General features: G+C 36.9%; 1 protein-coding gene across 1 annotated transcript in view; it reads left to right on the forward strand.

Moving 5' to 3' along the window:
• Positions 1 to 12695, forward strand: part of LOC113233883 — a 73412-nt gene that overhangs the window by 47675 nt on the left and 13042 nt on the right. The window contains exons 2-3 of the mRNA XM_026469112.1: positions 11389 to 11561; positions 12350 to 12536. Of these exons, the coding sequence (XP_026324897.1) occupies positions 11389 to 11561; positions 12350 to 12536 (360 nt within the window). The remainder of the gene's footprint in view (positions 1 to 11388; positions 11562 to 12349; positions 12537 to 12695) is intronic.

Below are 12695 nucleotides of genomic sequence, written 5' to 3' on the forward strand. Positions count from 1 at the left end.
AGGATTTGCAGTGTATTACTGCATTTTGTTTGAGATGTTTTTGTTGATAGTACGGAGGGTATTTATTTAACAATGCAGATTAATAATTTTTATTTATAAAAACTTGTATTTAAACTGAATGCTTTTCTAATTAGCGAAACTAAATAGCCGCCATTTTGCGGTAGGAGGAGTGCATCGCGTGAGCGGATAGGTTAAGGCGGCAGTACTAATACTGATAATTGCGTAAATAACGAGAAAATGAAAGTCTACTTCTTATTTAATTACATTTTATAAAAAAAATATATAAATATTTAAACACATAAAATATGGTAAGTACTTTTGTTTTGATGAACAACAAAATACCGCATTGATCTATTCTCATAAATAAGCCTACTGAAAATACAACCGTAGAATGAAATATATTGCGAATTGTATTTTCTGCGAATTCGATATACCGAGAACAGATACGCTACAATTATTGTCGTTTTGATACAGAAATAAGGATACAAATGGCTTGATGTTCGTCAACCTGTGAGCATTGAGAAATACGTAAGGTGGGTAATACATCCCTGAACGAACACTTTCAAAAGGAACTGCGTCTAAACCTTTTATGTAAACAGAGTAAAAATAATAATATGATAATAATAACGCACACACTCAACATAGCCCCGCACTAGGGAAACTCTGTATCGCGGGTGCCATGGATACACACATAGACAACCATAAATTACACCCAAACTCATGAGAGAAATTAATGCAGGCCGTACAAGTATTTCTCCCGGCCCGGGAATCGAACCTGAGACCTCTGAAGGAAACTGCGTCTAAAATGATGAATTAGATGTTGATTGTAATATGAACACTTTAACAGTGACGACCATTGACTTACAAATAATTGGACGACGGGTCTAATACAAAAACCACGAAAAAAATGTCCCAAATCAACCTATTTAAACGTAGTGACATGTCAAGGAATATGAAAAAGCTAAAACGTTGAATTTAAATTGTAATGTCATCGCAGTACTGTCTAATTTTGCTTGCTTCGCTGTCAGGCGAACAAACGAAGACTAGAGCGTGAATGACGCTCTGTATATGATTTTAACGCCCTATAAGTTCGGACACTTTTTAGCACGGACCCGACGTCCATATAATTGTAAGTCAATGGTGACGACACCTAACAGGTAACGCCAACAATGCTAATTGCAGAAAAGTGAACTTCGTAGCGAAATGTATATGTTGACGATTTTTTAAATTTATTTGTTCAAAATACATTAGGTACTTGACCTGGCTGCGGTTCCACCAGAGATGTGCGAGGTAGCTAGGCGGTGAAGCCTAGGAAGTGAAGGAGAATGGCTAGTGAAGCTGTGAAACGTTGTGTGGCTGAGCGAGCACACAACAATAATGGTCAGAGGACCATACTGAGGTGACCGCGGAAGCGTACCGGGCGCGGCAATTTTTGTAATGTACAAGTTTGTGTGAACCCTGCCACATTGAAACGCGCGTTGGCCTGAGCATAAGCAAGTGTGAGTAGCGGACTCTTTTTGCTGTGCGGGGGTGGAATGCGGTGTGTTGGGGTGAGCGGAGGTTTTCATACCAGCAGCTAGTTCTAGTTCCCTACACCGTTTTGCACATATCCCGCGCACACGTTCCTCGCTTGCGTACCTCACGCACATTCCTCTCGCGCATCCCTCGCACATGTGTCTCGCTTTTTTGTATGTACAAATACTTAGCTCCGCTAGCCCTCTGCCACCAGAGCTGCGCAAAGCACGCCTTTCTACCTCGTACATCTCTGGTGGAAACGAAGCCTAAGCGAAGCCTGCTCATGGAAAAATTATTTATAATATATTTCCCATCATTATAACTTAAAAATCTTTCAAAACCCATTTACAAAGGATTTATAAGAAACTAGAATGCGTCGTAAATTAACTCGCCACTTTTATTATAAGTACAATACAATCAATACAACATTCTCTCTCTCTCATTACCAAAAAATTTCGGTTTCTCGCTTTCTCGTATGCCACGTTCTCTTTATACAACATTATATCACTACGTCACCTAGGCAGTTTTAGAAAAACAACGTTCACGCCCCCCTGAACTTTCGCCGACAACCAGACAACCTTGACAAACTGGTTGTGGTGTGTAAGGCGCAGGGAAAGAGACTCCGCGGTCGATCACTTGGCCGATGGAGTGACCAAGAGACCGCCCTCACCGGCCTTCCTATAACAACTGCCCTGAGAGAGGTCGAATACAGAACCAGATGGAAGAAAATCGTCCAAAAAGTCTCTACTAAGAACGCCGAACGAAGACTCCTTGGATTTGAGTATTCACTCAAATCCAAGGCGTCCAATCACAAAAAAACACAACACATTAAAAAATATCGGTTTTTGTATTCTCACGTGTAATAAATTTGAATGTATTTCTAATAAGGAACTTTTTCGAGATGTTATACTATTCTAGATGAGCTTCTGAAAGTTGTACGTTCTGATGGGTACTAACTTTCCTTATTTTCTCTGGTTAATTAAATTATATGATGCATAGTTTCAAAATTCCAGCTCGGTGGAATCGCGGAATAATAGACGGTGGAAATTATGCCAGCCCAAAGTTGCGAAGCGATAGCTTAATGTTACTTAGTTTCAAAGCAGATATAGTTTCAGAACAATGCACTTCGCGGTTGTAGGAGACGCGCATGTATAGCGTCCTTGACAACAGAGAGATGTAATAAAAATAAAATATACTAAGTGGAGGGACTAACAAGTCGTGCGCCTGGTGGTAAGCGACACGCCTATCCATAACAGTTTCACTGCCATTCAGAGCTTTAAATCGTAAAGATCTTATGGGCACTGCCACTACGCCCGTCATCCTGAGACATAAGTTGACAAGACGCCTCTCGCGTCATACAATCTGCACGCTGAAAATTAATATGAATAAAGTAAGAACAGGTGGAGAAAATTTGACACAGACGCGGCATCGAAAAGCGTCCGACCGTGCAGTTTCTCTGCTTTTTGAAATCCAAAATTTAGTAGTTTCTCTGTAGTACCTACTCAAAGATAATAACGCCACACATAATAACGCACACTCTCATGACCCCGCAATAGGGAAACCCTGTATCGACGCACATATAGAAAATCACAATTTACACCTAAACTCACGAGAGAAATAAATGTAGGACATACCTGGCCTGGGGATTCCGCGACCTCTGCATGGCAGTCCAGCATACTACCCGTTCGGCCACAGAGGCAGTTAAGATAAATATCTCCATATAAAAATTTTGTTAAACAGGCATTTTTGAAATGAAAAGATTTTTCCGGATTTATTTCACGTATATTTGTTCTTTCAAACAAACCGACGTTTCGGGCCCTTTACAGGTAACATGGTCACGGTTGACTTTGTTTTGGTCTTTTGGTTTTTTTGTTGTTTGGACATGGGACTTGTAAAGGGCCCGAAATGTCGGTTTGTTTGAAAAAACAAATATACGCGATTTAAATCCGGAAAAATAGTTTCATTTCCTATGTGTAACAAACCTAAGAGTTAGGCATTTTATTCTAAAATTATTTATTTTAGACTTTTATTTTCACGTGTTTTCAAGATTTTGTGTGATCGGATAAAGTACATCCTATAGTCTCACAAATTAGCACATTCCTTAGACAATGTCCTTGGGTGTATGGTATATTTTTATTAGACCGTTATGTAATAGAAAATACCTAAACCATTTGATCTAGTAAAACAGTTTTTCCCGTATACGCTTCTATAATAAGATTCCGGCCGATATTAAAAATTTGCCATTCACGAGGTTTAATACTGTCATAAAACAAAAATTATATACTAAATGTTAGTATACAGCTTCTACATACTTGAATGACAAAACATTTAGCTCTAGCAAATAGTCTGGATCTGCAATGTTTGAAAAAATATTGTAAATTATAAGTGTGTACAAATGCTTATTTACAAAGAGCAACCCCTAGAGTTTCTTGCTCATTCTTTTCAAGGGAATCTGCCTTACGATTGCGCGGTAGAGTTTAGCCAATGTGATGACTTCAAGTGTAATTTGCGTACCTATGAAATAAGGATAGTATGAGTTTGTATTGCAGTGCCACTCAATTCCTTGGTTCTTAATCAGGTAATTGGTATGATTTATTTTTATTATACCAAGTGACAGGTAAACTAGTGCACCCGGTGATAACCGACACGTCTGTCTATAGCAAACGACCTGAGTGGCAGTGCCACAGCGCCCATTACTCTGAGACGTGACAAGTCCCTTTTTAACCGACTTCAAAAAAGGAGGAGGTTCTCAATTCGACTGTATGTTCTTTTTTTTTTGTATGTATGTTACGCGATAACTCCGGTATTTGTAAACCGATTCTCATGATTCTTTTCTTGTTGGAAAGGGGGTAATTCCATAGTGGTCCCATTTTATTTTGAAAAAATCAACCACCTCAAAGGGTGGCTGTTCACGCGTGAAGATTCATTTTTATAAATAGCGCCTGACTTTAATTTGGGAGCAATTACTTTTAGCAATTATTTAATTGATTTTGCTATTTCTCAAATTCAAGGCGTTTTTCTCTCGATATACTTTGAGTAGTGTTGTAGTGAGAACCTGTTTTTATTATCTCCAGTATCAAGTCCTGTATAGTGGCGAACTAGGGGATATTTCAATAAAACTTAGCAAATAGACGTAATTCCACGTACTTTTGAGGTCGGTTTTTTTAGTACTCTGTACTGAGATTATGCCTGTAACGTTTACGCACTGCATCCTAACTAAATAGTGCGCTCTAACCCTTTAAAACTGTAACGCAGTAATGCTCACACTACGGCTAGCCGGTAGAAATAGGTAAGGTGGCAGTACTTCCTTGGACGAACTCTTTAACAAGTAGTTCTACTGCTTCTTAAATGATTATTTGAAATAATATCATTGTCCTACAAAAGGTGTACATTTGATCTTTGAATACAGCCATCATTACCGCAGACCCTACACGTGTCAGCTCATAAATACCAATTACGTGTAATGAATTCTTGTTCCGAAGTAATTACGTAAATAAAACATTCGTATTCCAGCACATTTAGCAATTTTCTTCCACCATTAGGATATAAGCGTAATGTTGTAACAGATTCCGAGCGATAATACCGAAGACGAGAATCGTGGAATCGTGCAAGTCATGGGACGCACCAATTATTATCAAACGAAAGAAATAAATGAATCTACTAAGTGAAAATCGAAATCATGGTCATGGTATACAGCGGCACAATGGTGTAGCGAGATAATGATAATTTATCTTTAGGCCATGAAAGAGGCGAGATTCTAAAAGAGATGTCAAAAATAATAATACGACTATTTCATGTGAAGTTACCATCTTATGTTGAGAGTATAGAAATTTTTCATAAATTTTGGAAATATTATCGTGGACAGATACAACGTACTGTGGACGATGCCCAAAGGCTTGGAGCTCCTAAAAACAATAAAAAGGAGGAAGCTGCAGTATCTCGGGCATATCATACGGAGTGACCCTGAGATATAAGTAGACAAGTCCCACGAATCTGTAATTACACCAGCACCCTTACAAGTTCACGTTACTGTTCGGCGGCAGAAATGGGTAAGGTGGCAGTCCTTCTCTGGACGTACTCTTTCACAAGGAGCTCTACTGCTTCTAAAATGATTATCTGGTACAGTGTTATTGTCGTACAAAAAGGGGTACATTTGGTCTTTTAATACAGCCACCATTACCCCGAACCTAACACGTATCCAAATATAACTCCAATAAACCATCCATACCCGCCAACGCGATGCGCTCCTCCTACCGCAAAATGGCGGCTATTTGGTTTCGCAAATTAGAAAAGCATTCAGTTTAAATACAAGTTTTTATAAATAAAAAATTATTATTCTGCATTGCTAAATAAATACCCTCCGTATTACAACAAAAACATCTCAAATAAAATTCAGTAATACACCGCAAATCCTGCACTTGAAAAGCACTAATGAAATTTTTGGTGTACTTGGATAAATATGATAATATTCCGTTCGAGTAGTTCTAACGTTTACCATGAAATTACTCCTTAAAGTATAGTTTATAAACATTTATGTTCAGGGTAAACTTAAAAAACGCTACTTACGGTATGATTCCAATAAATAAACACCGAAATCACGATTGTCGTGACGTATTTATGAAGTTGTTTATTTTTTTTAAATGACAGACCCACAGCATTAAAAATTTCATGGTTTGCTAGAGTAGTTACTGAAATAGCAATTAATATTAGTTCTTTTACCTGTTATAACTTCGATATCCGATAAATATGTATAAAATCATCACCGGCACCTCTAGGTGTGGTATGCCTCTACGGTTGCATGTATCGCGTGAGCTTATAAAAGGAAAAAAACATTTATCGAGTTTATACATTCTACTGTTCAAAAGTTAATTTTAGAACCCTTTTTTCTCTCACCATATGCGTACTCAAAACATGAACCGCAAAAACATCGTTCCGTAGCGAATTACAGCAACTGCAGTAGAATATGCAATATGCTGCAACTACATGTAAATGTGTTAACTTCTGTTTTTGTTCGCTCCCCACTTTGATTAAAACTTGCAACTCCGAAACTAATTTACCGCTCCGCTTTGTTGGATCCTGAATCTGATAAATTAAGCTGCACCTTTGTTTGAGTCAAAGGATATTTTAGTTTACCCAACACGTTATTTTTGTACGTCAATTGATGTTTTTCACTTTTACTGTAAAAATTGTGACACCAAACATTAAGTGCACATTTATGCGACACGAATACCAGGGCCCGGAATGTTGGCAACTGGCTGGTGCAGAGGCTCGCTGACAACGACGAATAATTTAAACCTTGGTCAGTCGTTGTCAGCAGGCCGCCAGAGCTATACATTATTTTACCAAATTGTGAACTATATTTAAATATACTATATAATATTACTTTAATGTTAAAGTCGCGTCATAGTACGAACTGAGTGAATGAATAGTCACAAAGCTGCCAATAAAACATCACAGTTTTAACATTATAATAAGCTTACTTTGACCGCGTAATGGTACGAAAAGTCAAATAAGGTTAAAGTAATATTGTTTTAAGAGGTTATGGTTAACCAGATAAGTATCTGGTGAATTGCATATACTCAACACTACCACGAAGAGCGCCTAAACCTTCCATGTGGCTAAGTTGTTAATATAAACTAAAAATACAAAGGGACCTAAAATTGAACCTTAACGGACGCCCATGCTAATTACGAAGCCCGATACATCAATGGTACGGTCCGATCCTTTATACGATAACACTTAATACAATTTGTGAAGGTTGAGGTCACGACCTGCTACACTGTAATGAAGTCCTGATTATTACTATATATTCCTGACTGTAATTTAATTAATAATTTAATCAGTATTAATATTTTTGTATTAACGTATTATATGAATAAAGAACTGAGCTGAAAAATTCCGAGTCACTAGAGCAATGCTCGGAGTTACGACGCTTGGGTCGGAAATAGGACCAAAGCTAAACATGTTATGGCTGTCGTGGCGAAAAAAGGTGAACGTCGGCGGGGCATATTGAGAGAATGGACGAGAGACGCTGGACAGTGCGAGTAATTGAGTGGAGACACAGGGCGCGGCAGACCACCGCAGCGCTGGATGGACGATATCCGACGACCCTGATTTTGGGACTGGATGAGTCGGGTACAGGATCGTCAAGAGTGGAAGAAGAGGAAAGAGGCTTATATCCAAGACTTGATAATAAAACGGCCGCCATGATGATGTTAATGCTGATTGATCGTTAGAGTAAATTTCTGAACAGTTGATTCTATTTATAAAGATGGAATTTGAAAAAAAAAGGAAGATGAGATTTACTTTGGCTCGCGGGTTTAGAAAATAGCAACGAGTTCCTTGGGCAATTACGTTGATATCGTTTGAAATAAAGTGATTTAGCACATTGCATAGCATACTTCGAGTTAATTGAAAAAGACCATATATTTAAAAAAATCATGATAAGAAATCCGTAAACAGTAGTAAAAATTTTATGAAGAACACGATATTTTTAAATTTATTTAATGTCGCTATGTTTGACCACCATGATATTTAATTATTTTTGTGAAATTACTCCACTAGTTTATTATAATGATTAATACAAAAAAATCCTTCGATCCGGTTGAATTCAAACCAACGTCTTCCAGCAAACCATTTAAGCCTTGGAACGAACTACCTGGACCTTACGAATTTTTCTATATGCTTGTTGCAGATCTTCGTTTTCGGTTTCTGTGAGAAATATATTTCTCACGATCCGTAAATAGTTTTAGATTTTTGATTATTTGGGAAAATAAATAGAAAACCAAACGAGGTTAGAACCTACAGTTAGCATAAATATTTAAAAAAAGAATTGGCTCAAATTTTAATTTCTTTTTATCGGGTTTTGGTACATTTTACAACTTATGAACTTATTTTGAAGAAAAATACCAACGTTAAAAGAGATCTGACGAGTGGCGATCATAGTGGATTTATGTGACCTTCAAAGGGAGAGTGAGAGATTTTAGTACAAGATTTTAAATATCTAAGCATCTCTATTTGGTAACCTCATGACAAAATTGTTAGACATATAACAAAATGATAACAAAAAATAAAACAATCTTAGATAAAACACAAAAAAAGAGAATTACATTTAAAATGTTACCAAAATGGTATCCACTCAGATCTTTGTAACTAGACTTGGGAAAACATCTCCATGAAAAATACATGAAAATCAAAAGTAAAAAATGCGAGTATACAATCGACGCCCTAAGGTACCTGACCTCACTAACCGTATGTTTGGTTCTGAGTAGATCAGTATGTAGATAGGGTGTTAAACAAACTTAACCTTTAACCCGTGTGCCGTAAAATTCATTTTGATATGACTTCCTTATTGCATCATTAGTGATTAACGTGTTAAGAAACTTTTAAAGCCAATTTGATTTTTGTTTACATAGTAATACCTTATATTTTTCTGTAGAATTCGTAAGAAAGCTCTCAGATCCAAAAAGTCGGCTAGGGGCTTAGACTAGATCTAAGGTCATCGACTGTACTTGTGGAATAGGTGGTGTATAATAAAATAAAAACTGATTGGGCTTGTATTGTGTGTGCGTAAGATAACTTAGATTTATTTCATTATATCTTAATCTAATACAATAAGAAAAGAAACATTGAATAGATAATCTTCATAGTAAAGCTATATACATCTTAATCTTAGAACCTAATCGTGTAGTTGCGATGCCCAAACTAAGTACCTGTATTTTAGGTATCTTAAAAACAGATTTTCTACATTTATGAAACAATAAAACAGTTATTAGTAGTTGCATAATATAAATTAATGGATATATAAATATGATTATGAAATAGCTTCTAGTAAACCTTCTGTATCATAATTTTATTCTCAAGCCAGGATTTGACTGTCTTTTTACATTGTATCTTATTCCTGGCAAAGTGGAATATAATTTAGAGAAATATGCCAAGAATCTATGCGAGTCGTGCGGTGTGGTGTTGTGTACGAGACGAAAAGGTATCAAATCGTCTGTGCTTGGTTAAAATCACGGATTGTGATATAGTAATTGAGTGCTTTTTCAAAATTATTTGTAGGATAAACAGTTGCCGAACAGAGAGGACATCGCACTTGTTTAAGAATATGTGGGTTGAGTAATCCAGAGAGCTCTCTGCACTCTTTCTAGGTTTATCGGGGTGGTCTTATGTTTTCCGCCTCAGGGTGTACTTTGTGGTTGGGATATTAAATGTCAGTAGTAAAATGGCACGTAAGCACATCACGACTACTAGTGCTGTATTTACTATCAAAAATGCCAAAGACGAATAGTTTTTTTCTTTCAGTGGCATTGTAATGCAATACCGGGTTTATAGTTATATAAATTGATACAAAGCCAATATTCTCTGACGATTGAAGCGAACATGGCGTTACACAGAACGTTCCGTCGTGTACAAATATTTGACGCTGAAGCTAGCGACTGTCAACTCTTGGAACTTGTGGAGATACTAAATTTAATCCATTATGGCAACTATTGTGTCTTAATTTAAATCGCATGTTTGAGGATACACTTAGAATAGTGTTATTAATGTCTTCATTCATAATTCAGTTATTAAAAAAGGAATAAATATGTTATTGAAATTCATTATTAACATTCTTTGGCAATGAGTGATGTAAAGCATTACTTAATTTATTTTTTTCTCTATCTCTTGTCTTATTGACTTGAGATGTTACGGAAAAAGATGGTGCAACATAAATTGTTAGTAACTTAGAGCCTGGAGCAATTTTTTACTACATTGACAATATAAGCTATGGTTGGAACAGGGTGTTCCAAATGAGCAGGTAATTATCTACAAATAGATACGAGCATTGATTTATAGTAGTTAAAACCATCAAATATTAATTAAATATTTTTTTATAATCCCTAATTCCCGGAAATAGTTTTACTGCATCGTAGGGATAAACTATTAACCTAGACAGTTGAAGTTGGATTTTAAAGTAATTCTTGCAGACGCCGCGCGCCCTTTGATTTCGCATTCTGCACGGTGAGCTTATTTTTTAAGTCTACGTGGTACAAATACAGGCGCCATAGAGAGATGAGGTTGCTGCGGGGAGTGGTTTGCATTCCATAGATATAAAAGTAACTACTCGTACAATATCTGCATTAGTTTAAAGAAACTTTAGCCAGTAGTTCATAAAATATGATTACTTTGGCTAAAGGTCTATCTACTACATTTTGTTTTTACTTGGCGACACCAGAACTACTTTAAAATTTAACTTCAGCTTCTTAGATGAGTAGTTTTCACATAAAAATGCAGTAAAACTGCTTTCCGAAATTCGAAAAAGGTAATGATGATATTTAACAGTTTTAACCACACCATGTCATTCTTTCTTTCTTTCATTCCTAAATTCCTATAGGTTACTATATAGATATTTATCTACTCATTTGGCACACCCTATTCCGGCTTTTGATAATAAAGGAGAAAAGGGGTGCGCTTCATTTGCGTGAAAAACAAATAAACTTATTTTAAATGATATAACGCTCTTGTAATACAATTTAGTAGCAGTATCGTAATTTAGTAGAGTAGCAGTAGAACTCGTAGTGAAATAGTTTGCACAGAGCAGTACTACCACCTTATTTATTTCTGCCGCCATGCAATAATGTTGAACATTACTGTATTCCGGTTTTGAAGGATAAGGGTAAATAAATGTACGTCGTTCCATCAACAAAACGAGTTTTTTTTTTTTCATTTCACTACTGTCCACCATTTCTATCGTAGTAGTTTAATTCATTTTTAAATTTCTTCTCATAACTGTGTTTTTTGGTGTGCGACAATTAGTTCTGGTATTTAAAGTATTTTTTTAATGTCCATGAAGACGAATCGTTGTAGTAATAATTTTTTTTCCTTGTCCAGTGATAGCCACAGCGCACAACATTACCAAGTTGGAAGTCCCTCAATATGGCGATCCTCGCGAGGAGGCTCGTCTGGAGTGCCACTACGTTAACGAGAAGGGGGACCCTCCGTTGCACTCCGTCAAGTGGTACCGGGACTATAACGAGATTTTCCGGTTTACACCTGACCAGCAGGTTAGTTAGAGCTTTTAAGGTGTTTTTTCTTGTCCAATTTTAAATATATTTCTTTATATAAACCTTTATATTTAAATAACCTTCAACTGCCTCCGTGGCCGAAACGTTACCATGCCGGACTGCCACGCAGAGGTCCCAGGTTCGATTCCCGGGTCGGCAGAAATATTTGTATGGCCTATATTTTTTCTCTCGTGAGTTTGGGTGTAATTTGTGGTTGTCTATGTGTGTGTCCATGGCCCCCGCGACAAAGGGTTTCCCTAGTGCGGGGCTATGTCGAGTGTGTTAATTATTATTATTATTATATCTATGTTACATACAATTATTATTAGTATTTATGGCATTGTCCGCTATCAAAATCATATAATATACAATGTCAAAGAAATGTAACACAGTCCACATAATTGGATTAATATTACGGGTGCTTTTATAAGCAGAACTCCTTGGCAAAACAGTAGGAGGTATGACTTTGTTAACCGACTTTAAAAAAGGAGGTTCTCAATTGAACTATATTTTTTTTGTGTATGTTAGGCGATTTCTCCGTCATTTGTGAACTGATTTTGATGATTCTATTTTGAAAAAAATATTCCACCTCTAAAGGTGGCAAACTAGGGGATGACAAATAGATGTAATTCCACGAACTTTTAAGGTCGGTTTTTTTAATAAAAAAATTATTTTGGAAACAGTGATCGGTTCTCAATAGTCAGTTTTAATTTTATTTCATTCACTTTGAAAAACTCTTCAGAAAAGTCTGTCACGCTATGTTTCTAACAATTACGCTTCTCCGGCAGCCCCCAATTCGAACATTCAACACGTCTACGGGAGCACCGCCCAGGGGATCTTGCACGATGCACAACTGCACGATCTTAGTGATTCTGCCCATGAGATACAACACGCGTATCACATTCACCTGTGAGGTGTCCACTGAAGGACCGAGGTTTGCTGTTGTTAAGCAGACCAAGAACCTGACTGTAGCTGGTGAGTATTTCGTACTATATGTAATCGTGGATAGACGAAGAGATCATAAAAAGGAGGAGGTTCTCAATTCTGACCGTCTTTTTTTTATGTGTGTGTGTGTGTGTGTGTGAGAGTGTGTGTGTGTGTGTGTGTGTGTGTGTGTGTGTGTGTGTGTGTGTG

This window comes from Hyposmocoma kahamanoa, unplaced genomic scaffold, assembly GCF_003589595.1.
Source record: "Hyposmocoma kahamanoa isolate Upper Pololo Valley unplaced genomic scaffold, ASM358959v1 80, whole genome shotgun sequence".
In the NCBI taxonomy this organism is placed as follows: Eukaryota; Metazoa; Arthropoda; class Insecta; order Lepidoptera; family Cosmopterigidae; genus Hyposmocoma; species Hyposmocoma kahamanoa.